This window comes from Heterodontus francisci, chromosome 4, assembly GCF_036365525.1.
Source record: "Heterodontus francisci isolate sHetFra1 chromosome 4, sHetFra1.hap1, whole genome shotgun sequence".
Lineage (NCBI taxonomy): Eukaryota > Metazoa > Chordata > Chondrichthyes > Heterodontiformes > Heterodontidae > Heterodontus > Heterodontus francisci.
Genome location: NC_090374.1, coordinates 84,859,498 through 84,887,208, shown reverse-complemented (window position 1 = coordinate 84,887,208; position 27,711 = coordinate 84,859,498). Strand labels below are relative to the sequence as shown.

Here is a 27,711-nt window from a genome sequence, read left to right as displayed (position 1 = left end):
GTAGACTTGGGACAGAGGATGTTGCATGGTTTGGTGGCTTCAAATAAATTAGTAAGTCCTTTTACAAACACTCAAGCCACATGTGCATTTTGTGACAAAGAAGAATTGTTTTCCACAGAGTTTACAGTACCAGATGCTTTTCACTTTTTGAAGTAAAATTCTGGCTGCACTTTCCTCCTGCACATATATCCTTGGTCACCCTGTGAGCAGGGGTGCGAGCAGATCAAAGGACTTCCTGGCAAGTTCTGCTCCTAAGCCTAGGAAAAATCACCATCCACATATCCTGGAAGCACAAGATCGATGGGAGGTGATGCCCTGACCACTTGCCCCTCTTCCAAGACCTTTTCCGCATCCAGGTGACTCGAGCACAATCACGCAATGGCTCCTGTCAAGTCTCCTGAGACCTGTGGGCACCGCAACAAAATGCACACTTTTTTGTTAGCTTGTGGCAACCAGCTGTTTTAATGGTGCTCCCCTGAGGGGCATTTACTGCAGATTGATTGGTTTTGTTGCATTGGAGCACCCTGTGCCACTTCATTGATTCAGACAAAATAGACAATGTCTCCTGTAGTGGGCCATAGTAGGTATCAGGCCCCCTGAAACTTTACCCCAATGCAGTGGGGACTCTATGATTGGTGCCTCCACATTTGGTTCAGCTCAGATTAGGAACTGAGTGGAGCAAGACTTGACCCTGGCTCGGTAATGGTGATAGAACAAAATATAATGATTCAATTGTGGCATCTGGAAAGATTTTGTTTTGTGGTTTTACATGAGCAATATTATGTTGATAAAACATCATGGGATTGCTTTAGAAATAGATTGTGGTGAAGGTCCTTTACCATTTAATCCAGTGAAATTAAATAAATCAAACCAGTCATCATTTTATGAAATTTATATTTCTGTTGTGTGAAAAGTCTTTCGATAGTTTCTATAAATGGAAAACCTAGGCTGCAAGTTTTGTTTTTACTCTTCCAGAGAAGTCTCACAGAAAGCCCATCTGTTCTATATTCATAAATGCTGCTTTCACTTACAGGAGCTAGTCTTCCCTGGAGTAACATGGTAATGATATTTTCTGTGAGAGACGGGAAGGATCTAGGCATGCTCAGTTGTGCTGCAGATGACAGTAACAAAGCAATAAGTAAGCCCTGACATTGGGTAGCATTAAAGCACCTTCCACAGTGCACCACAGTGGTGACTTTTGAACTATCCATATCTTTATGAATGACTTAATATCAACCAATGTGACAGTTTAAATTATTCAGTATTATTCCCTTCTATTAGCAGCTCTAAATTAATATGGAGTGTTTCTTCAAAGTTTAGTGTTTAATTATGTAGTTTATTAGAAATCCTGTAAGTCAGCGTGTACATCCCAAGTCAAATTGATGCCGTGCATTAGTGGATTGACCATTTGACTATTTGTTCCCTCACCAAAATTTAGGAATCTGACCATGTAAGATCAGAGGAGTAGAACAGGGTGAAAGTTTAGCTCATAATTTGAGCATATTTCAAGTTGTGGTTAAAAGAAAGTAAAACTTGAATTTGTTGCAATATGGTAACCTACTGGTTGCGGCACTGGCCTAGAAAAGCAGAGGTCCCGAGTGCAAATCCTACCTTTGGTAAGTTCTGAAAGTGAATTTAGTAAAGCTGGTTATATTGTGTGTTGACAATTAACTATGAAAACTACTGGCTTTCTGTAAAAGCCCAACACTTAATGTGTTTTGGTGGTGTTGGTAGAGGGGGAAAATGTTGGTCAGAACATCGGGAAAATTTCCTGGGGTTTATTTTGACTACCTAAACCACCAGAACTAAGAGACGAGGCCTTAGTTTAATGTTTCAATTGAAGGATAGCTCCACTGAAGGAGATATATTTATTTTCTTTTATGTTCTAAAGTTTTCTTGTGGGCCAGGAGGAGCAGGAGCGACAACTTGAATCTCCCCCACCCTGTGTTTTCCATTCCTCCCTGAATGCAGACTTACTGACCAACCCCCCACCCCCAAAACAATTCCTACTTACCTTGCTTGGGACTATTTCCAAGGGCCCCATGGCAGCGACCTGCTCCCCACACCAATTTTGACTCTTGCCCGTTGGCAAAGACGTCATTCGTGTCAACTTTGTGTGGGCTTCAAATCTAGGGCTTGCAGATGAGGCCCGCGAGGTAAAATTTCGTGGGCCTTGCCCTCTCGTGCACCAGATGATTCAACACCCGCAGTTAAAATTGGTCCCAACAAATATGTATCAGTTTCAGAGAATGTGTAAGCAAACCTTAAATGATATTTTTTTATTTTACAAACATTTAAGACTCTTCAAGTGCCCCATTTTATAATTTGCCACATGCCTTTAAATGAAAAATAAAAATACAGTCACAGGACAGAATATATTATATTTTAAAATCTCAAACGTCTCTTTTTGAAGATTTATTAAGTCAGCTGCTGTAAATTACATTGATTGTTTTTAAGGAAATGGTACAGTTTTCCAGCCTATTAGTACTTCACATGCTGTTTTATTTTTGAATAAGGCAAGGATACCTGATCCTTCTCCCATCAAGCAAATACCTCAAGCCTAAAATTAGCCATTTTGCATTTTGTGAGGGAAAGAAGACTGCATTATTGTGCATTAATTGTGATCCAGTGTCAGTGATTATTTCCTTGTACTGTACATTACATTATACACCAAACCAAATGTTTAAGATGCTTCATGGCTTTTGAGCAAGTAAGTCATTTTCATAAGTTTCAGTTTGGTTTATGACCAGCAATAAAAATACAGTCACAGGACAGATATGTTATGATTTTACATTTTAAAGCATTGCTAGTTCTGTTCATATTCTGCATAGTTTATTTGTGCACTTTGTAGTGATATATTGCCAAGTCAAATTACAAGAGGCTGAGGAGAGCCGACAGTAAGACTGCTGTCGACAGAAAGGAATGGCAGGTGCTTTAGAGTCATTGGTGTAAACTGCTACTATTATTACTGTGTAATTAATCCCTCCATGTTGACCCCCTTTTACATTCTGCCAGGTAATGGCAGTAGTGATATGGTGCATATTGCGTTTAGCTCTTGAATTAATGAAGACATTCAGTGCAATTTTCTTCACAATGCTGTTTTCTGCTGGCTGAAAATAAATCCAAATTCCAGCAAGGGGCTTCCCAAACTAAAAAATGAAGTTTAAAACAAAAACTGACAATGAGCATCGATTCTCAAGATGAAGCTCCTTTGTGATGATCATTCTAAAAGAGCTAGAAAAACACAACAGGTCCATCAGCATCTGAGAGAGAAAGTAAGGTTAACATTTTGGATGGAATTCATATGAAGCTTGTGTTTATCAACATGAGTGCAATTATGTAAGTTGGTGAATTAAGAAATAATTTGCAGAACACAAACGTCATCCAGTAGAATTTAGTCACAGCTGATGCAAAACAATAGGGTATATTCTTTCACAGCCTCACCATAGTCTATTGATGCCTATGAGTATTAAATTGTGATGTTTAAGACTAATATTTCCTTTGTAGGGCTCAAATTTAATTTATTATTTTTCATAGAAGACAAATTGTTACCAGTGACTGTAACCGTCAGAAGCAAATTTTCATTCCAGCAGCAAGATGAATTAGCATCAGCGCAAAAGTGATGACCAGGATTAAAATAAAACACAAAGACTAAATATCTAACATCAGTTCTGTAAGCGAGTAGAATGCTTTCTGGCAAAGTTGAAAAAATCACTTAAAAATCCTACTTAGCTTTAAATTTGATTTCTGCCTTCTGATTGTCTGTGGAACCTGTTTAATAAACCTAAGTAGCCCTATTAAAAGAAACCATTGCCATCTAGTAAAAGGTTGTTCAAGCCCACTGTACCTACATTATAACAATGACTACACTTCAAAAGTTCTTCATTAATAGCAAAATGCTTTGGCCATCCTGAAGTCCTGAAAAGTGCCGTGTAAATGCAAGCTTTTCTTGCATCATGTTTGTCGATGGAAGACTGCTCAATAACTTGATTAGTACAATTACATTACTTCTCTGCCATTGTAATTCAGTTATACTTCCAAAAATAAATAATTTATTTGAAAGTCACAGCTTTGTAAAAGTTTTTCATTGAGGCACAAACTTAACTTAGTGACCATCATATTAACTTTCATAAAGGGTTTCCAATGGTGCTGTTTAAGGACTGCAAACCCACATATATCCATATTTAAAATGGGGATTGTTTCATTGTCTCGGAGCTGGATTTTGTCAGGGTAGCAGTGGCCCCGATGATGGGCCAGAAATAACAGAGAATCACAGAATTGTTACAGTGCAGAAAGAGGCCATTCAGCCCATTGTGTGTGTACCGACTCTCCGAAAGATCAGTTCCCTCAGTTCCATTTCCCTGCTTTCTCCCCATAACCTTGCACATTCTTCCTTTTCATATAACGGTCTAATTCCCTTTTGAATACTTCAATTGAACCTGCCTTCACCACATTCTCAGGCACTGCATTCCAGACCTTAACCACTCGCTGCGTGAAAAAGTTTTTCCTCATGTCACTTTTGCTTTTCTGACCAAATATTTTAAATCTGTGCCCTCTCGTTCTCGATCCTTTCACAAGTGGGAACAGTTTCTCTCTCTATCTACTCTGTCCAGACCCCTCATGATTTTGAATATCTCTATCAAATCACCTATCAGCCTTCTCTTCTCCAAGGAAAACAGTCCTAACTTCTCCAATCTGTCTTCATAACTGAAGTTCCTCATCCCTGGACCCATTCTTGTGAATCTTCTCTGTACTCTCCCCAATGCCCTCACATCTTTCCTAAAGTGCGGTGCACAGAACTGGACTCAATACTCCAGCTGAGGCTGAACTAGTGTCTTATACAAGTTCAACATAACTTCCATGCTCTTGTACTCTATGCCCCGATTAATAAAGCCCAGGATACTGTGTGCTTTATTAACCGCTCTCTCAACCTGTCCTGCCACCTTCAATGACTTGTGCACATATACACCTAAGACCCGCTGCTCCTGCATCCTCTTTAGAATTGTACCCTTTATTCTATATTGTCTCTCCATGTTCTTTCTACCAAAATGAATTACTTCACATTTCTCTGCATTGAACTTCGCCTGCCACCTGTTGCCCATACCACCAACTTGTCTCTGTCCTTTTGGAGTTCTACACTATCCTCCTCACAGTTCACAATGCTTCCAAGTTTCATATCATCTGCAAAGTTTGAAATTGTGCCCTGTACACCAAGGTCTCGGTCATTAACATATATCAGGAAAAGCAAGGGTCCCAACACTGATTCCTGGGGAGCTCTACAACAAACCTTCCTCCATCCCGAAAAACATCCATTAACCACTACTCTTTGTTTCCTGTCACTCAGCCAATTTTGTATCCATGTTGCTACTGTCCCTTTTATTCTATGAGCTACAAGTCTGCTCACAAGTCTGTTGTGTGGCATTGTATCAAACACCTTTTGAAAGTCCATGTACACCACATCAATAGCATTGCCCTCATCAACCCTCTCTGTTACCTCCTCAAAAAACTCCAGCAAGTTAGTTAAACATGATTTTCCCTTAAGAAATCCATGCTGGCTTTCCTTAATTAACTCACATTTGTCCATGTGACAATTGATTTTGTCCCGAATTATTTTTTTCTAGAAATTTTCCCACCACTGAAGTTAAACCCTGTCTCGGCCGTTTGTGGGAGCCCCGGACAGATTTTACGCTCATTGGGGATCCCATCCCTTTAAGAGCTGCTGGCCAATTGGAGTCACTGCTGGGACTGCACATAGCCAAGAGACACGTGCACGCAGGGTTGGGTAGGTGGTTGGGGTGGGTGGGGGTGGGGGGGGGCGGCGTGTGCTGTGGTTGGTGAGGGAGGAGGGTGGGTGTTGCTATGGGGGTGGCCATTGCCACCAGGATGCCCCTCCTTGGGCCACAGTTTGCCAGATTAGGTGGGCTTCTCCAGCTCCCACCCCCTCGCCCCCCAAGCCGAAGGGAGACCACCAGGGTTTACCAAGCAGTCTCTCCACACGGCAGAGGGCCCACCCGCCATTGGTAAGCTGCCAATAACGCAGGGAAGGGGCTCTCAATTGACAACTTAAGTGGCACGATTGGCCTCTGGGTGGGGGGGGGGTGGGTGTCTTCCACCTCCCTACTGCCAACAGAATGCCATAGCAACGGCAAGGCAAAAGGCACTTCACCCTCCTCCTGACCTCGCCATTTTGCAGCACCCCCCCCTCCCCCTGCCTCCTCGCTCACTCTTGCAGGCTACATAAAATTCAGCTCTTGATGTTGGTACTTCAATCATGTTTTCTTTTCCTAACAATAAACTGAAGTAAACTGAACTGTGCATACTTTTATATTTTGCTACAAACTGAGAATCACCTAAAGGCCATAAAATAGCATTGCGGTTCTTTAATATGTTTACATATGCTGAATTTTTTTAAAGAAAATACCTTGTGAAAATTACTCACCGCATTACATTGATATAAATGTTTAAATCTCAAATACATGGTGACAGCTGCCAAGACACAGTTCCAGGTATTACATTGAATTATCGTATTGTGATTGTGGTTAAAAAGAGAATTCTTTGTATAAGCAGACAAGGTACATGAGTAATACCTTGGTTGACGTGCTCATTTATTGTGTTTCACATTGTATGCGGCATTTATTAAGGAAAGATTTTTGCCAGTCCATTGACATGCTTATGCACTATTTGGTATTTTACTCAGGTTCCTGTTTACTACAGCCTTACATCATGTTCAGGCTCTGCAGAGAAGTTGCTGTTTGATACTTTATCAAATCAATATTTTGGATTGAAATATCTATTTCTCCACCTCGAATTAAATTGTTAGTTGTTTTTTATTTCTAGCTGCCTTATTTTCCTTTTATGTTTAAATCCTGTCAAAGTATCCTGAATCAACAGAACAGCACTAAAGCAGTGGGCCTGGAAATTCCTCAGGGCCCTACTGCACCAGTCAGTGTACGTGTGGCAGAGCAGAACCTCCTCCATCAGAGATTCTATCTAAATTCTGGGGACAGTCTCATTAACATAGCAAGGATGCACATCAGTGATGACAGTTCCAGTCCAATCCGATCTGCCTTTTGAAAGTGGAGCTGCATCCTTTGGCCCAAACTGGCCAAAGGGAAAAAAAATTGAAACGCTTTATCTCCAGCTAGAAAAGGCAAGCACCTTACCTTCTCCAGGATTGAAGCCCATACTTTAGAGAAAGTTAGGGTATCTAGGAGGCCTCAACAGGACATCTTAACTGCATGAGTTCTGCTGAGGATTTTCAAGAGCGTAAAAAGAGGAATTTCCTGGGGAAGCCCAGCAGCAGCTTCCCCCTCCCCAATCCCCACCCGCCTGTCACATTCCTTGATGTGGGGAGTTGGTGGAAGATCACCATCCCACTCCTTCCAGAATTTAAAGACAGGATCAGGCCCATATTCCAGCATCCTTCACTATCTGTTACACCCAGCACCGCCCCTCCTCTCCCCCCACCCCCCGGCACCCACCCACCCACCCACCACACTCAGCTTTGATTTTCATGCTGTCCAGCCAAAGCAATTTTGTAGCCTTAATTTAGGACAAACTAACATTCTTGCAAATGCACTTTGAGCAGTTGATGAAGTGGTTAAGTGTCAGGAGTGGAAACATGGCATATTTTCCATTACTTAGCCCAAGGTGCTGATGCCAAGGGCAGGGATCCTAACATTGCCCTGGATGAGGTCAGCTATCTTACTACAGACTGGAGATTGAGCTTCGGACCTTATTGGTCTGTGTTGCTCAGCTTCTCACTGTGAGCAACTGCTGAAATCAGCAGGGGAACTGGGGTTTTTTTGAGTGCAATATATCTGTCAATTATCAGAAGTAGACTGCATTTATCTGCATATCTATTTGTGTGTCTGATCTGCGTGTGTACATGTATACATATATGTTTTTTTAATTCTGTCATAGGATGTGGGCTTTGCTGGTAGGCCAGCATTTGTTGTCCATCCCTCATTGCCTTGAACTGAGTGGCTTGCTAGGCCATTTCAGAGGCAGTTAAGAGTCAACCACATTGTGTATGTGAGCTTCTGTACACTGGCGAGCCTGTATTTGTGTATGAGTCCATACTAGTGAGATTAAGAAGTCATTTAATCATATTGTGCGCCGGTCTGGTTATTATCATGTGAACTCAGTAAATTAAATATTCTGCTTCAAGTTGTAACCAAGATTCCAAATGTCCCCTGCTATCAGACACTGGATCCTTTCTGAAAGTCAGAACACTTACTACTATTTGCAGATTTCATTTGTATTAAAATTGAGCTGTCCCTGCAGTAATTTATAGCTAAAATTGTATCATGATTTACCCTGGTTTCTCTGTGAAAGTGGGGATGTTTGAAACTATCTGACAAATGTATCTGGAAAATTGAACTCCAGCGCACTCCAGCTGCTTTGTCGCATTTACACATGTAGTTTAATTAAACAGGGATAAAAGAAAGGACTAGACTGGGTTTTGCTATGTGTTAACACATTGTCCTTTTATTTCTACATTTTGATTTGAATCCAGCCCAGTCTCATTTCTTTTCAAGCTGCAAGGATCCAACATGAAGTGGGTTTGCATAATGTGAGACCAATCCTGGTAGATATAAGTCCACAGCCCAAAACTGCCCATTTAATTTGCCATGAATTAGTCATCTCATTCAGGCAGATCATAAGGTTCTGAAGAGTTCTGAAGAAGGGTCACTGACCTGAAACGTTAACTCGACTTCTCTCTCCACAGATGTTGCCAGACCTGCTGAGTATTTCCAGCATTTCTTGTTTTTATTTCAGATTTCCAGCATCCGCAGTATTTTGCTTTTATTTTAGATCATAAGGTTAGTTTGTGTGAGAGATGGAAAAATTTACACTAGTGCTGTTCTGAAGTTGTGGTGTGGTTTCTTGTATGGTCAAAGTAGAGGTTTGGAAGTATTTTGCATATGTACCAAACTAGAAAAGCTGAGATAAAAGCAAAATACTGCGGATGCTGGAAATCTGAAACAAAAACAAGAAATGCTGGATTCACTCAGCAGGTCTGGCAGCATCTGTAGAAAGAGAAGCAGAGTTAACGTTTCGGGTCAGTGACCCTTCTTCGGAACTGACAAATATTAGAAAAGTCACAGATTATAAACAAGTGAGGTGGGGGTTGGGCAAGAGATAACAAAGGAGAAGGTGCAGATTGGACCAGGCCACATAGCTGACCAAAAGGTCACAGAGCAAAGGCAAACAATATGTTAATGGTGTTTTGAAAGACAAAGCATTAGTACAGATTAGGTGTGAATATACTGAATATAGAACATCAGCAAGTGCAAACCTGAAGAAAAACAGCCTGAAAAAAACAGTGGGTAAGCAAACTGAACAAACTAAGATGAAATGAAATAAATGCAAAAAATGTAAAAAGGAATGCAAAAAAAAGGAAGAAAAAATAACTAAAAATGACTAAAAATGAAAGTAAAGTGGGGGGCTGTCATGCTCTGAAATTATTGAACTCAATGTTCAGTCCGGCAGGCTGTAGTGTGCCTAATCGGTAGATGAGATGCTGTTCCTCGAGCTTGCGTTGATGTTCACTGGAACACTGCAGCAATCCCAGGACAGAGATGTGAGCATGAGAGCAGGGGGGAGTGTTGAAATGGCAAGCAACCGGAAGCTTGCGGACTGCTTGCGGACTGAGCGGAGATGTTCCGCAAAGCGGTCACCCAGTCTGCACTTGGTCTCCCCAATATAGAGGAGACCACACTGTGAGCAGCGAATACAGTATACTACATTGAAAGAAGTACAAGTAAATCGCTGCTTCACCTGAAAGGAGTGTTTGGGGCCTGGGATAGTGAGGAGAGAGGAGGTAAATGGGCAGGTATTACACCTCCTGCGATTGCAAGGGAAGGTGCCCTGGGACGGGGACGAGGTGGTGGGGGTAATGGAGGAGTGGACCAGGGTGTCGCGGAGGGAACGATCCCTTCGGAATGCTGACAGGGGAAGGGAGGGGAAGATGCGACTGGTAGTGGCATCACGCTGGAGGTGGCGAAAATGGCGGAGGATGATCCTTTGGATATGGAGGCTGGTGGGATGAAAAGTGAGGACAAGGGGAACCCTGTCACGGTTCTGGGAGGGAGGGGAAGGGGTGAGGGTAGAGGTGCGGGGAATGGGTCGGACACGGTTGAGGGCCCTGTCAACCACAGTGGGGGGAAATCCTCGGTTGAGGAAAAAGGAGGTCATATCAGAAGCACCGTCATGGAAGGTAGCATCATCAGAGCAGATGCGTCGGAGACGGAGAAACTGGGAGAATGGAATGGAGTCCTTACAGGAGGTAGGGTGTGAAGAAGTGTAGTCGAGGTAGCTGTGGGAGTCAGTGCTCCCACAGCTACCCCCAGAAAAGCTGAGAAGCAGGTTGGAAAAACACTAACACAACCTAATAAAGCAGGGCAGCAAAGAACAGCCTTGATTATAAGACATTTAAAGACACTGAGAGTGTAATGTAATTGTCATACAATGTTGTGTATACCTGTAGCCTACGCTGCCACCTATAGAACAGAAAACTGTGACAATTTTTTAAGATCTTCCCTTTTTTTGTGCTGTAATTGCAGGACTGCAGATATATATTGGAACTCTCGCTTGCTAAATCTGATAGTTACTTGGAGGTATACTTCTCAACACTGCGCTCCTTCCCAACCCCAGTTCACAGAGACACTGTGGTTTTGTACCTGTAGTTAAAGCTGTTTAGTTTGCTGCTTTGGGGAAACAAAGTGCTGTTACATGCTTTGGATGCCAATTCCCAGGAATTCCTGATCTCACTGCTGTACGATCATGAATTCCTATCCACAGTGTTTATCAAAGTTCTGGTGTGCCAGATCAGTTCCAGGTTGTGGTAAAGAGAGAATTGGGGAGCGTCACTAATATTTTCTGCTTAAAAAGGGGAAATACATACCACATCTGAAATACTGACTGTTCACATAAAACTAGGACTGTTGTCATGTATGGTTTCATGCTGGAACATGCTCCTGCACTGGCATCCCTCAGCTTGATGGCCATAACAATAAACAGCACCATATATAGCACCTTCTAACAGAGCAAAATATCCTAAGGCACTTCACAAATAAGGGAAGGAATAGAATTCCATACAAGAATTGGGGCAAGACAAAGGGAAAGGTGTCATCAAAGAAGTAGTTTTGAGGAGATGTTTGAAGATGAGGAAAGCTGAAGCAAGTCAGAGGAGTTTGGGAAGAGGATTCCGGAGTATTGGATATGATAGCTTCAGGATTTGTTATATATGGTGGAGTGGAATAAGTGAAACAGGCAGCAGAGTGGAATTGGAAGAGTGGGGGTGCGAGGAGAGGGAGGATGGAATATAGCCTTGCAGGGAGTTTTAGATGAGGACCAAGGTTTTGAAATCAATGGGCTTGGAGATGAAGAACCAATGAAAATTGATGAGGATGAAGGAGATCGGTGAATGGGACAAAATAAAACCAAAAAGTGTACATTTTTGAAAGGATTACAACAGTAGGTTATGGGTTTAGTTAATTTTAAATTGTGTTTATCATTCCATTTATTTGCTGGAGACAAAGTTTATTTTCAAGAGCCAGTCAGAATGCATATAAATAAATCTATAAATAAGATCAGAATCGACCATCGATTGGTATTGCTTCCTGCTGCCTTCTTGCGAGTTACAACTAGAGCACTTCAATACCTGTGAATACTATTTGGAGATTGTGATATGCAACTTTCGCATCTTACAGCACAATCAAACTGCCGGTCCGAACAATGTTGTTTTCACTCCAGTAGATGCACAGTGGAAAATCCCACCATCTGAAACGAGTTTAAAATTGTCAGTGTGGCTTAAATTATTCTGGCAAATTGCCAGTCACTTCTTGCCCTGAGGAAAACCACAGTTTTTATGTGTCGTGGGAGACAGATGAGTGGGTTGGGGGATGGTAATACACCATCCGATGCGCAAAGCAGGTCAGGGCAGAGAAGAGTGTGAGTGCCAACTTCATCTGAACTAAGTGGATTCTTGTAGTTTTCAGAATTTTTCATTGCTGTTCTCATTGTTTGACACAGGGAAGGAGTTATAACAGTCTCTATCAAATTAGTGCTCTGACACCTGTAATGGATGTCTCACTGGAAACATGCCAGCTTTTACTATGTTTCTGGCAATCAGTAAACAACTGCTGTGCCTTGTAGAGACCCCTATATAATAGCAAGCTGGTTGGCAAGGGCTGGCAGGCTGTAACAAGTGGAATGCCACAGGGATCATTGCTGGGGCCTCAACTATTTACAATTTACATCACTGACTTGGATGAAGGGACCAAATGTATGGTAGCTAAATTTGCCAATGACACCAAGATAGTGAGGAAAGTAAGTTGTCAAGAGGAGATAAACAGTCTACAAAAGGATATAAGTAGGTTAAGAGAGGGCAAAAATTTGGCAGATGGAGTATAATGTGGGAAAATGTGAACTTGGCCACTTTGACAGTAAGAATAGAAACGCTGTATACTATTTAAATGGAGAGAGATTGCAGAACTCAGTGGTATAGAGGGAGCTGGGTGTCCTGGTACATTTTTTAAATTCATTCACGGGATGTGGGCGTCGTTGGCCAGGCCAGCATTTATTGCCCATCCCTAATTACCCTTGAGAAAGTGGTGGTGAGCTGCTTTCTTGAACTGCTGCAGTCCATGTGAGGTAGGTACATCCACAGTGCTGTTAGGAAGTGAGTTCCAGGATTTTGACCCAGCGACAGTGAAGGAACGGCAATATTGTTCCAAGTCATGAATCCCAAAAGGTTATTATGCAGGTACAGCAAGTGATTTGGAAGGCAAATGGAATGTTGGCATTTATTGCAAGGGGAATCGAGTATAAAAGTAGGGAAGTTTTACTGTAGCTGTACAGGACCCTGGTGAGACCACATCTGGAGTACTACTGTTTTGGTTTCCTTATTTGAAAAAGGATATAATTGCATTAGAAGCAGTTCAGAGAAGATTCACTTGACTAATTCTGGGGATGACGGGCTTATCTTATGAAGAGAGGTTGAACAGGTTGGGCCCATACCTGTTGGAGTTTAGAAGAACGAGAGGTGATCTTATTGAAACATATAAGATCCTGAGGGGACTTGATAGAGTGGATACTGGGAGGATGTTTCCTCTTGTGGGGGAGTCTAGAACTAGGGGACACAGTTTGATATTAAGAGGCCTCCCATTTAAGATGGAGATGAGGGGATACTTTTTTTCTCAAAGGGAATTCTCTTCCCCAGAAAGCAGTGGAGGTCATTGAATTTATTCAAGGCTGAATTAGATAGATTTTTGATAGACAAGGGAGTCAAGGGTTATGGGGAGCAGATAGGAAAGTGGAGTTGAAACCACAACCAGATCAGCCATTTTCTTATCGAATGGCAGAGCAAGCTCGAAGGGCCAAATAGCCTATTCCAGCTCCTAAGTCCTATGCTCCTATGATGCTGGACAAGGTTGGCAAATTCACATGGAGTTACCAGGTGTGAGCTTGGTCATTGTTACCTAAGAATACCGTGAGCTTGGTCATTGTTACCTAAGAATACCGCCATCAAAAAGACTTTGAACCCAAAACTTCAAGTTACATACTCAGTCATTGTATCCATTCACTTTGCTTGGCTAATCAGGTCCTTAGTGACTTGCAGCTTGAATATTAAATATATTTGTATTTTTAAATGCAGATTTGAACCAAACTCATGAATTTCCACTGACGCCAGAACTCTTTCTGACTTGCTTTTAAAAAGATGTTGTAGTTGTGAAATTATAATTGGCTAGTCAGTGACAAATTGGAAGAAACACTTCAGGTTGTGGCTGGCATTGTTAGCCTTTAGTGGTGAGAGAGGGAGCAAAAGATGGTCAGAGTTCAGGGCAAAGCTTTCATCTGGTTTATTTTCTTTCAGGGTTTAACTCTGTATTGACAGGTTGGGTTCCTTTCTGTGCAAGGTCTGATCTCTCCACAGAGCACTTTAATGGGGAACAGAGCCTAACAAAGACTGATTGATCCATTCTCTCATCAGGAGTATTTAGAAATGTAACTCCATTCTTTTAAACATAGCCCACTGCGGCACCGTAATGATGTCTAACGTTCAGGTTAGACACTGTTGGAGAGAAACCCTTTTGTGACTGTTTTATAATGTGTTTTTATCTTCTGCTTGAAAATAGTAAAGATTTTAGTTACTTCTAACCTTTCAACTGTGTTGATTCTCAGTAGATCTTATTATTTTAATCTATATCTAGCTGGCTTAGTTCTGATTTCTTAGGTCTCGCTCCTGCTGTAGATGGCTCACAGTACGTTCCCTCCACTTCATCTCAGCCCTTAACATAAGCTTTAATTTTCCATTAGTACATTTTCTTTTACACCTGCATTGCTTTTTTTAATTTAAGAGTTCTAATTTTTTTTGAAGGCTCTTGTTGCCCTGTTCCCTTGCTGTTTCTCCCAAGCCTACATCTCTTAAAGACTGTCACAAGTTTTTTCACTGCTTGAAGTCAATAGCCAGTTTGAACTGCTTGAGGTGAAAGAACATCCTTCGGATTTTACAACAATTATGTTTTTAGACAGCTCTGGCTGTGGATTCTTCACATAAAAACTTCTGTGTAAGTTAAATTGTCCAAAAATATAATTGTTAAATCTTTTTGCTTTTAGAGCCAACCCAATTGTTCAGGCAACAGCTTAGCTTGCTTTAATTACCAACATTGAAACAGAAAATGATGGAAACAGTCAACAGGTGAATCAGTATATATCTGCAGAGAGAGAAACTGAGTTAATGTTTCAGGTCGATGGCCTTGAGTTTTCCAGCATCCACAGTATTTGCGTTATTTTTAATGATCAACATGTTAACCTTTCCACTTTCCCTTTAGTACAGTATAATGCTTTTAACTTAATTTTCCTGCCTCCGTTATTTTTCTATCTGGCTCTCTTTTTTTAATTACTGTTTCTGTTCCTCCTAAATTCTTTCTTCCCCTTAAGCTGATTCTGAAATTACAGGTTCTTACAAGTGAAGTTGGACAAAGGGTGTGTGAGAAATGTTGAGAATATCAAGTCTTGTCTAGCTTGTGCCCAGGATTTGTGAAAGTTCTCTTTTATTAGATTTCCTGTGGACAAGTAAATAGTCCCATAGCTTTACACAGCGTCACTTGTAACATAGGGACAACGGGGCCCACAGGAAAGTGGTCATTTCCTGCCTGTAACCACAAACCTCAAGCACTATGCCCTAATAGCACGTTGTGTGCTTTCAGTTAGTGATAGAGGAGGCAACTCTTAGTTGTGTGATTTTGTGGGAGTTTTCAGCGAGGCTGTTATGCTCCAAAAGAAGATTTGTTACACATTTTGAAGTGTTTAGGTGGACTGACTGACACTTGAAAGGAAGAAAAATCAAAACTTAATGAACCAATTTCACCACAGAACCATTTTTCATGTTGTATCATTAAGATAGTGATCAATGTTGTGGTTTAGACCTTGCAAAACAATGTTATCTTTTCCGAAGCCTGTAATACCACAGTTTGAAATTTCTGCCATCAAATTGATAAATATTTTTAAGTAATAGCACTTTATGTATTGCCTTCAACAATGTGCTATAGTTCAGTATTGGTGTAAAATTACACTTACAAAATGTTAAAGCTTATTCTAAGGCCACAGTGCATTTCTTCACTGTTATATTGGCTACAATTTACAGATTCCGGACGTTTTAACTTGTTGGCAACTTTAAGTAGAACAAAAATAAGTGCTGTTTTACTGCTACTGCAAAGACTTAAAATGATTTCTCTTGATACTTCACAGCTTCAGCTATCCCAGATAATGGAAAGAAGACTTGTTTAAAATTGAAAGTTCTCGTACGACAATCAAGTAAGTTCCTTTGGCAGGCTTGCAAGGGTGGCTTTAGCGCATGCTTTATCGTAAGCACTGGTAAAACTTTTTTCTCTACCTGTGTATATTTTGTGTGGTACCTGTTCTGTACATAGCATTTTCTTTTTTTTCCCCATCTTTGTTTTCTTACATTTCTTCACTGAGCTTTTATGGCAGTTGCTAACTTGTTGTTTCTGCAAGTTTTCTATGATTAAAACAAACGGATGAGTTCAATCGCACTTTTGACATGTACACAATGTGCAACGATTAAAAAAAGGAGAAAAAAACAGGGAAAAAGAAAAAATGTCACACTAACATATTTGGCTATTATTTCTATTTTTGTTATAGACAGCTGTTCGAAAACTGTAGGTGTACATGAAAGTGTTTTCGGTGCTAACGACAGAGTAGACAGTTCATTAGAACCAGCAGGTTAGTATGCTTAGAGAATCTTCTAACAAGTGCGTTTGTTCCCCACCCTCTTTCTTATTGACCCTCCGTCACAGTTTGCATGCCCTGCATGGGTTCAGTGTTGAAATCTTGTTCACCTACTCCCCCCTCCCCCCCTTTTTGGTGGTGGTCTTGCTAACTGCTGTATATATTGCAACAGAATGATGCAATAACTCTTGCATGATGTGCCAGATTTTTTTTATCGCCATTGGCTAACGGCGTGTGACATAAAGTGAAAGGCGTTTGATTCCGTGCAGTGCTGGATATTCTGCTTAATGCAAATGTAGTGAGGCAGGATATCCAGGAGATATAACGTCGCTGCTGTCTTTTAACTGCTATATTGCATTTGCTTTGCAAAACAAATTGCCTTAATAAGGAAGGAGTTACATTAACCAATCTTTTTAGTGCTCCGAAGAAACTGCCTAACGATTTATGAAAGCTGAAGCATGCAATTAACTGATTTTGTAATTGATATGTGGGAGGGAGGGAGGAGGGGGTTGTTCCAAAATTGAAAGGGGTTGCAGTTCTCATGTACTGCAAGAAATGTGTCATGACAACTGAAAATAGTCACATTGTGACATATTGCCCTCTCAGTTTGGTAGAACCCAGGCTTTTGTCTGCCTGCATCACTGCCTTGAACAGAAATACCAAACCTGTCTGGAGCATATTTATGTGTCTCTTTGTATTTTAATGTTGTCCTTTGATTAAAGTCTGCCACCAACATTTATGTCTCTGAGTATTTTTAGTTGTGTTAATAACTCACTGCTGCTGCCAATATTTTAGCAAATCTAACATGAAAATTGATGCGACTCAATATTGCTGTTTGTTCATTATTGTGAGAGACTGAGCAGCACAGTGGATTAGAACAGTCACTTTTCACCCTTGGAATCTGGGTTTGGATTCAGCCCAGATTGATCCGATCATATTCTGTGCTCACTCACGTGCTCTCTCTTTCTCTCTCTCTCTCAAAGAAAGAGGTTGTATTTATATGGCACCGTTCATGACTGTAGGATGTTTCAAAGCACTTTACAGCCCATGAAGTACTTTTTGAAGTGTACTTACTATTTTAATCTAGAAACTGCGATCGCTAATTTGTCTACAGCAATGTCCCACAAATAACAATGCCATAAATGACCAGATTATCTATTTCAGGTGTTGATTAGGGAGAACTCGCCTGATTTTCCTAGACCAATGCCATGATATCTTTTATGTCCACCTTATAAGACAGGGCTATATATTTATTATAAGACAGGGCCTCAGTTTAACAGTTAGTTTGATAGACAGCATCTCCTATTATACAGCAGTCACTCTGAGCTGCACTGATATGTCAGCCTAGATTATGTAATCAAGTCTCTGGAGTGGGGCTTGAACCCACAACCTTATGATTCAGAGACAAGAGGGCTACCCACTATATCTTGCTCTTATATTCTATGATGTTTGATCCTGAGTAAATTGATTTTGGAATGTTTGGGATCTGAATCAATTAGATGTCTGAACACAGTACTCCAAGGATACCAACACAAAACATCCTAAAAAGAACAATTTTTGTCTAACTCCACACTCAGAGCAGTGCTGGTTAGAAATCACCAAATTTGGTTTTACAGCAGCAACGTTTTTTTATTTGTTCATGGGATTTGGGCATCGCTGACTAGGCCAGCATTTATTGCCCATCCCTAATTTCCATTGAACTGAGTGGCTTGCTGGGCCATTTCAGAGTCAGCCACATTGCTGCGGGTCTGCAGTTACATGTGGGCCAAACCAGGTAAGGGCAGCAGATTTCCTTCCCTAAAGGACATGAGTGAACTAGATGTTTTTTTTTACAACAATCGACAATGGTTTCATGGCCACCATTAGACTAGCTTTTTAATTCCAGATATATTAATTGAATTCAAATTTCACCATCTGCCATTGTGGGATTTTAACCCATATCCCCGGAGCATTAGCCTGGGCCTTTGGATTACTAGTCCAGTGACATTATTTCCATATCTCCTGTTCTCTCTAATAGTGTTCATTCTCTCATGGGTTATACTTCCATTGGTATCAGGTGTCCTTTTGTAAGCTCAGCCAAGTGGCGGTTACTTGTGATCTTGACAATGAGATTGGAATTTTACGGTGGATGGACGGGAGCCGGACTTTCACGTCCCCAGCACACTTGCTTGCCGCAGGTAAAATACCCGTGGAGGTGGGCGAGGGCCCTTAAGTGGCCGTTAAATGGCCACTTAAGGGCCTTGATTGGCCTCGGGCGGGCAGACGTCTCCCACCCACCCCCCCCCCCCCCCCCCCCCCCCGCCCGACACCATAAACTTGTTCAGAGGCGGAAGCGGAGCCTGCCGCTCAATTTTACGCCGCCCCCACGCCACAATCCAACCCGCTGGGGGGGCGTAAAATTCCGGGCTGAGTGTCAGTAGGCTATCCAACTGTGGAGGACACAACAGCCAAACCCAACCAGTCCTCACCCAACAATCAAGCAGATACAACTTTCAGTAATAATTACGATATAGTGATCAGGAGGAGTAACCCCAGCTAATATTTTCCCTCTTTCCCTTTCCAGCCCATTCCCTTCACAGAGCTATAGCCAATTAAAGCTCCTCCTCCACTCATTATCTGAGATTGGCTGTGAGCACAAGAATGCTGGAATCCTCCTGGTCTGTATGACTGAAAAACTAAGCCATATTTTAGTTTTTTACATTTAGTTCTTTTTTGACCTGTGCTCCATTCCACCATAGCTTTTCCCTCAGGAATGTGCCCTCCCACTCTTACAATGACATGAATCCACCCAAATGTTGAGAACACTTTTTCAGAAAATCAAAACACAGAAGAATCATGTGTTTCAAGTAAAACAGCACTTCTCAGGAAAATATAGCCTATGTGCCAATTGCACACAATATTCCTGCAATGCTCACAGAGGCGGGGAAACTCCACTTTAAGTAAAATGGGCAGTAATATTAAGTTGGTTTGGTGCTACAAGGGGAAAACAGAATTTTGTGCTCAGCTAACACAAGTGGCAGACTCGGTGTTCAAGTTTACATTGATACCAAGGAAGGAAAACCAGGCCAGTTGTTGGGGACTGTTTGGCGATCCCTGCAATCCCCAACAATTGGGGCTGAAATTTATACTTCCGCCCCCTACGTACACAATGGTGTTTCGCCTGCATGGGCCACACGTCGCGGAGCGTCCACAATACTAAGTGTGGCGGCTTATTTAAATAGCCGGGGCGCACCACCCACTCTGATGACAGGGAGGGGGCAGGCTGTCCGTTTTGCACAGGCGCTGAGGCCATTTTTAAAGGGCTTCGAGCCCTTCATTTCAATTTAAATATTTAGAGCTAGATTGAGTTAAAAAAAATTAAATAAATTGATTTTGACCCTCTCTCACTTCTCCAATAACCGTACAATTCATTCCTTGCCCTCTCCCCCACCTTGTGCACCTGACCTTCCCCCCCCCCCACCCCAAGTTCATAAAATGTGCACTGTAACCCTTCCCACCATCCCCCATACCAATGAGATAAGTTTGACCCCGCTCCCCTGACCCCCGCACTGAAAAACTTACCTGCCCCTCCCTCCCCATCAGTGTTCTGCCTCGGATCCCCGAATGGGGATCCAAAGGCGCAGGAGTGCCGGCCTCTGGCACCTATATCACTCCGGGACGGACGGTGGGAGCATGACGGTAATTAATTAATTAATTAAAATTAATTTACATATTTACAGTGGACTCCTGTTGCCCAGCGGTTTGGGGGGACGCCGGCATTTCCCAGCATCGAGGTCCTTATCAGGCCTCTCCCGGAGGCATTTTCTGACCCCCCTCCCCTCCCATCATGACCCCTGACGTTGGGGGGGAGGGGGCTGTAAAATTCAGACCTTGGTCTTATGTGAATGGAGAGTGCTTGGGGCTGTAACTACCACCACAGCTACTTAGGTTTTTATAGTGCAGCTGAATATCTCAGAGCACTTGCTTGGGTGAGAGGTGGACATTGACCAGCATGTGAAGGAATTTAGGGAGGACATTGAAGATTTGAACAAATATATAGATTTTAATGGGGGTTTTTGGAAGCAGAGAGTAAAGTAGTAAGACAAAATAATTTTGGAAGAAAGTTCCAGGGAGCAGGGGCAGCGTGGGTGAAAAGTCAACCTCTCCTAGTGGATCAGAGAGAATGAGGAGCAAACAATAAGTTTGAGTGAGGGGAACAGGGGATGTAAGCTGAAAGCAGATACTGGGGAAGATTTTCCAGATAGGGTGAAGTTATGTAAGGGTTTAAAGATCATTTTGAAAGTTAGTGGACCTTGGTGAAGACAGGATGTGGGAGTATTAAATATTGAGCAAGTGAGAATTTAGACTTCATAGTTCTGCATTAGGGAAATCCTGTGAAAGTTTTGGTCAAAAGCAAAGAGAACGCCAAGGTTACATACCACAAGGATCAGAATGGAAATGCATTCCTTATAATAGCAATAACATTAATACATGTTGTTATGGCCAGGTGAGAAAGAGGTCTAGGGTTCCCTTTCAGCTGGTCTTACTGTAACAGGGTTTAATTTTAAACACACTGTTTTTAGCTCCCCGTTGGTGAATCCTTGTTCACTGCTTTCCAATTGTAAGGCAAAGAAACCATCACAAACAGGCTTTCTTAGGTTTAAAGAAGAAAAGTTGAAATTTATTGAACCTAAACTTAAACTCTAATTCGGTTAACACCTACGGATACATGCCACACCCCACGCTAGCATGCATACGCATTACACAGATGCAAATAGAGACAGAAAAGAGATGAAAAATAATGTGGAAAAGTTTGAGGCAATAGCTGAAGAGTTTTAGTTATGGTTCTTCAAGCTCACTGTAGCGTCCTTGATTGTCGATAGATCTTGCTTTTCTTTGGGACCCAGTATTCTTCTTAAACCTTGTTTGCTGTAGGAGACTTTTGTCTCTTGGGGTTCATGTGCCTTCAGTGGATTCAGAGACTTGAGAGAAAGAGATGGGAGTAAGCAGACAGGAGAGGCTGTGATTTGCTGGTTTGACCATGTCCATTTGTGTATTCGGCCAGCTTAGCAGTCAACCTGGAATACGAACTCCCCCACCTTCGATGTCTGTTAGTATGTAAAATTTTTTTCCAGCCACAGATGATCTGTTTAACAAGTCATTTTCTCGCTCCAACAATCCAGTTAAAAATCAATGTTCAGGACAAAGTTGACGTGCCTCATTCTTGGCAGGTGGGGGCCTAACATGACAATGTATAAAATGGAATGGCAAGACTAGATTCACAAATTCAATGTCTTGTATACCACAGTTCTAACTGTTGGATTATTCTGTCTGTTTATTAATGCTTTGAAAGGATAGTCTTGCTAAAGTGATGCAGTGGATTTCCACTGCTAGCTGTGGTTAGTAACAGCTGGAAATATTTTCTGTTTGTTACTTCTAGAAAAATCATCAACACCTTTGAACAGAACATGCTTACAATGTTGCTAACACATAGCAGCCTTAGGAAAATACCTCCCAGTATCTTGTGTCTCAAATTTTGAAAACAATTTTACCCAATAAAGGCAAGATTTTAAAGTTATGCAGCCTTCCCCTTAAAATTTTCTGTGTCATTTATTGTTGTTCAAATGCGAAATACTAATTAAATTTAACAGATTTCACAGACCAGTGACTAAGACAAAGATTCCATTGTCCAGGGAAGGAAAAGGAAGCTAAATTCCTATAACTGAAGTTTTTCCAATTACTATTTGTATACATGTTGTCATGCAGGTCCCCACCTGCCAAGAGTGAGGCACGTATATTTCGCCACATGAACATTGAAACTTAAAATTGTTGCTGGGAAGAAAAGAAGGCCTATCACAAGGAATTGCCAGGCCCCATGCCGGAAAGACTTTTTTTGCATACTAGCAGACAGTGTTGGAACAAAGGAACCAGTCCCTGCTCCCCCAATACACACAAGAAGTGGTCAGACCAGTTTAGTCACATGACTAACTGGCTGTTGCAAGAATTTGAACTGAGACAGAAAGCTCTTTTCTCCTGGACTGAGAACATCTCTCTCCAGTCTGCTCCCATCCCTTTCTGACAGAACTGAAGACCCATTGAAGACACATGAACCCCAAGAGAGAAAAGTCTTCAACAGTGAACAAGGTTTAAGAATAATTCTGGGCCATAATGAAAAGCAAGACTACCTACAATCAAGGACTGTACAGCGAGCTCAAAGCACAGTAACTAACCCCCTTCAGAGATTGCCTCAAACTTCTCCACTATTTTTCTTCTCTTTTCTGTCTCTATTTACATGTGTGTATCTCGTATGCATGCTAGCGTGTATTCGTGGGTGTTGACCAAATTAAAGTTAAAGTTTCAGTTTAATAAAATTTCACTTTTCTTCTTTAAACCTGAGAAAAACTGGTGTGCTAGTTTCTTTGCCTTATAATTGGAAAGCGGTGAACAAGGATTCACCAAGGGGGAGCTCAAAACATGGTGCATTTAAAAATTAAATCCTGTTACAATAAGACCAGGTGAAGGCTGAAGGAGACTCCTAGATACCTTTCTCACCTTGTCATAACAATGTAAAAATGGAAACGGTCCCTTCGCTTCATAAGAACCAATAAATAATACGCTTGCAACTCCGGGACAAAGCAGTGAACAGATCCCATGCTAACATTTGTGGGTTCTATTTCAAGAGACAGCAGTGGAAACAGATTTTTGAGAGAATTTGGAGGCAGCAATTAAGGTTTTGTATTTTGTGCAACAAATGGAGAATATTTACAATATTTCCTCATTTGCAAACTAAGTTTAAATGTAGAAATGCATTCACTGTGCTGTTCAGTTGTTGCCAGTTTCTATCTGGATACCAAAAAAAAGTTCATTGTGATCGTATTAGCAGCAGTGAGATGCTCTGTCGGTTTTCTCATGCAGTTGAATATATATTTTTGCAAAATAAAAAAAATCATAAATACCAGAGCTGATAAATACCTTCAAATCGCTGGAATGGTTTCAATCTAAAATTTCCAATAATGGGTATATGATTTCATTTTGCCAGCAAAATTTGAGCTAGTTAATGTTCAAATCTTTTCAAATATTTTGATAAGAAAGCCAACAGTGTATGTGCTGCATGAAATTATTTTTTTTAATTGATTGAACAGACTGCTCAGAAATTAACTGGACAGCTCCCAGGCATTAAACATCTCAGCTTGTGGGTTTGTGGGGCTGAAATATTTTGTTTTACTTAAAATATTTAAAGCTGATCAGTGCTTCTTACCTGCCACTGCTTTTGTTTTGCATTGGTTTTCCATTAAACTTAGTTGATGAAAGACTTTGCAGTTAAAAAAACGGGAAATTTGAAGTGCAATGCAGATTGTTTGAGCATTCAATGCCAGTGTGACAATGAAATGTATTTGCCTGAGGAGCTTGGTTGACCTATAATTGTGACTAAAATACTGAGGAGCATTCCTTCAGTTGTCTTTTGCTGTAACAGCATTGCCTTTTCTGTTTGTTCTGTCTGAATAGATGACACCATACATGAAGCTGAGCCATCGCGTGGTGAGAGCGACGCTCAAACACCCAGGATATCCCCGCTACTTTTGGCGACTGTACTGTTCCTTTTCATGACACTTTCAACATTGTAGTGCTCAAAAAATCCAAGGAACCTCTGACACAGCATGGCTGGATCAGGAAACATCAAGGATTCTGTAACTGCACTGCTGAGGAGGGGACATTGTTTATTCCAGACGCAAGATTTATTTTCTGTCAGGAGAGTAGAGAGTGATTCAAGAGGGAAGATGTACCCAAACTGATAAACCTCCCAAAAAATGCCAAATTATATTGAGACTAATGATTCTTATTTTCCTGTACATTTCTTCTTTCAAAATACCCCTAGGTGGCTTAGCTCTTGTCATGCAAGTACAGATGAGAAACAGTAGTGGCAGATGCAGTCACTGAAGAATAAGAATATTGAGCAGAAGCCCAAGAGGGTTTTACTCCTCCATGCAATATTTATACCTTCTCACTCAATACCGTAAGATGATCACGCAAGGCATTGAGTCACCGTGTCAGGACTTGAGGGGAGATATTGCGAATAGATATAACCCCATCCCTCTCGGGAGTTATAATTGAACATGTGGCTGAAGGGAGAGCTTCAGTGCTCATGCAGTCGCTAACATCGTCTGTAATATTTTGTATTTTCCATACATTTCCTGTTTCACAAGTCCTCAGCAGGGCTTTGTATTTTTGTAGGAGATGTGTGTACACTGAATAACCTTTGAAGAAATTGGGAAGCATTACAGAACAGAAGAGTGGTGCAGTTAGCAATAGGCTACTAGCATTCACCTGAACTATTTGAGAAACACACATATATAGGTTAGAAATGCTGATGTCAATTGTAGTATGAATAGTTTTCATGTGAATAAGGATATTATTGGGCATAACTGATAATTTTGCATATTATTTTAACACTATGTTCTACAATTGAAAAACTAATGAACTGAGATTGTAAAAATACTGCATCTTTTTTTTCCTGAAAAACTGGATTGCAATCCAAATCTATTAGTGATGTAACCATGGCATTATTTTGTTCTGAGCAGCTGTAGGCTATAGTTCATTATTGGATATTATTAATTTCTGGCAGTTAATCAGTTAATCTCCACGCTGGTTATTGTCAACATATTTTAGTCGAAATGGATTCAATATTAAGCGATTACTATTCCATTCTTGGAGAATTCTAGCAAGAACTGGACGCCCCTGATATCATGGAGGACATTTCAGACCAACTACTTTTTGCTTATTCGTTTTCGGTTGCCTTTTTAAAGCAGGGAAATAAGGATCAGTCTTCAGTGGATACTGTGTATCCTGTAATAGTCTATAACATTAGTGTTAGCTTAGTACATTGATTTGTACCTTCGTCGAGGGCAAAAGGAAAAAATACATTGTTTAAATTCTGTATTATTAGTAACCTATGTTGTAAATAGTGTTTGATAAAGTATTAATTCCACTTCTTACATCTTTTATAATTGAATACAATAGAAGTTCTGGATTTGATTGAGCAGGTTAAGCAAACAGATCTATGTTGGAATGGAAGATGTGTTGCTACGGTACTGCTAGCTGCTTCAGCGAATAGTGCAAACGCGACGAGAGCTGCAAGTACAGAAATTGGTTCAGCCTGCAAATTGCTTATTATCGATGAATAGAAGGGAGCAAAAACTATGACTTAACATTCAATGTGATGGTCCGAAATGTTTGAGGCGATATGGAATTCTGATCACGAAGCCCTTTGTGAAGTGGCATGTTGATCCTGAAAGTCGATCAATTTCTGTTCCTGGTTTTCTTTCTCTCCCAGAGATGAAGTGAATGTTTTATGGAAAGATCTTGCCGGTATCATTGTGGCATGCGCATGGACTTGAGTAAGAAAAAAATCAGTATAGTTTTGTAAATTTCGTCTACTGTTTTATCCCCCCTTCCTCCCCCCTTTGTATGGAAGCAGCTCATGATAAGGCCAGAAATAGGGGTATACTATACCTGTCAACAGCCAATCGCACTTCACTGACCTACCTTGCAATGTGGACTGAAATGGTTCTATAAATTTTAGAAGCATCGAAATTAATCCACTCCCCCTTTATTCACTCCACGTAGATCAGCTGTTCCCTGCTTTCATCCAGGCCTTCATTGAACGGTGAATGGGTAAATCTGTTCTATTTGGCAACTCCAAGTTTTTCCCATGCATTAGCCCCCAAACTGCTCTGATGCGAGACGAATCTTACAATAGCGTTGCTGCCATTGTCTGTACAGTTTAATAAATGCTGGCATGCTGAAGGTTACTCATGGAGTCTGCTAAATCTGTTTTAGATGCTTACTCTTGACACTCCGTTAGAGCCACTCATTGTGCGTGCGTCTGGATATTAGAGTCCAGTTCATTGTTGTCCTGTGCCTGTACTGCCCTGCTCAAGAACCGCTTGAAATGCAGATTCTTGGCACTTATTGAAGAGTGCTTTTTGACTTGCTTATAAGAGAAAAAGAAACCTGTGGTCTGCTGCCATGTGGAAACTCTGTACATCTGTTTTGTATATACACGTGTCTGAGCAACTATACATAAATAAAACTAAAGATGTTCATCATTATAAATAGTATGAATGTTCTGTGTCTTTGGCCATTAAAAGTTTGAAGATATGTTTTAAAGGGCATAAGTGCGTCTCATTCTTGATATCTTAATATTCAGGAAATAAATTGCATGTTTATTAAGAAAATGCACAGATGGTATGAGGTTACACCATTCCTGCTTTGTACAAACAACATCTCGAAGAATGCACTCAAAATGACATTTTCACGGGAAAGAATGGTTATTAAGTAGTTAAATCAGGTTTTTATCTACATCTGGCTCAATAATTGAAGCACAATGTAACATAATTTTCATGCAAACAGTAGAAGTATAGCTGACAGTACAATTCAATGGAGACTGTGTAGGCCTGACGTAAAAATAAACAGGACACAGACGTATCTTGCTTTCAAAATAGTACTTTCTAAGATATTATGGTTAACTTGCTATGTATGAAATTCGACCATGTTTTTTTTTAATTGAAACAACACAAAGCCCAAAAAGGAGAGGAGAGAAACTGAATAATGGCTCACTGTTCTTTGACTTCTGATTTTGAATCCAAATGGGCCCAATAGGCGGGGAATCGCCCTTCTGCTCCCTCTGGGTCCTCTCGATGTGAAATCAGTGTGCAGTCGGTGACCATAGGTTTACAGAACAAAACTGCCCGCACTTTTGCACCAAGGTTATATCGGGTGGGGGAGCCAACGGGTAGATGGGGAATGGAAAAATCGCTTGTACAGTGCAGGAGCTTTTCTGAGGTGGTTGGGGAAGAGTAGAGGGAAGTTGACATCTAACCCAACTAATACCTGATCTGGATGTTGCAATAGGTGGTCAAAGCAGGAAATGATCCAACTCCCCAGAACTAACATCCCCGTCGCTTTGATGCGCAGGGTACAAAATAAAATAAAACGAAGGTAGGACAAACACTAGATACTGAACTAGAACCTCCCCTGAATATATAAACTTTGTACATTTCATCTTCATCCATCATACATGTGTTATTATAATTTACATCTCGAGATTAAATTTGATCTTGATATATAATAAAGTCATGTGCTACTGGCATTGTATCCTGTGCAGAATGGGATTAAGTTATAACTACAATATATTAAAATATAAAATTAACTTCCAGCAGCTGTTTTACTTCACACATAAAACCCATGGTTGTTTTATAGTACAGAGCATTGCAGTTTCATTATTTTCTTATGTGGTCTTAAAATCCAGGGGGTGCAGTCTGTCCCTTTCAATTTACTAATAAAAGACCAGAAGCACTAACTATTCACCTTTATTAAACAGGCTGTTCTTTGTTTGGTATTTAGAATAGAACTTGGCTATTTAACTTTTGAGGTAAAAATTCATTGAGAAACTTTGGCAAAGGTTGGTCCTTA

The 27,711-nt window shown here is 41.0% G+C and overlaps 1 protein-coding gene across 2 annotated transcripts in view; it reads left to right on the top strand.

Moving 5' to 3' along the window:
* Positions 1 to 26,404, top strand: part of efna5b (ephrin-A5b) — a 245,349-nt gene extending 218,945 nt beyond the window's left edge. The window contains exons 3-5 of one of the 2 annotated variants that reach the window (XM_068029786.1): positions 15,760 to 15,825; positions 16,174 to 16,254; positions 23,746 to 26,404. In XM_068029786.1, the coding sequence (XP_067885887.1) occupies positions 15,760 to 15,825; positions 16,174 to 16,254; positions 23,746 to 23,864 (266 nt within the window). In that variant the 3' untranslated portion in view covers positions 23,865 to 26,404. The remainder of the gene's footprint in view (positions 1 to 15,759; positions 15,826 to 16,173; positions 16,255 to 23,745) is intronic. The other variant, XM_068029787.1, reaches the window with a different exon arrangement.
* Positions 26,405 to 27,711: the final 1,307 nt, after the last annotated feature.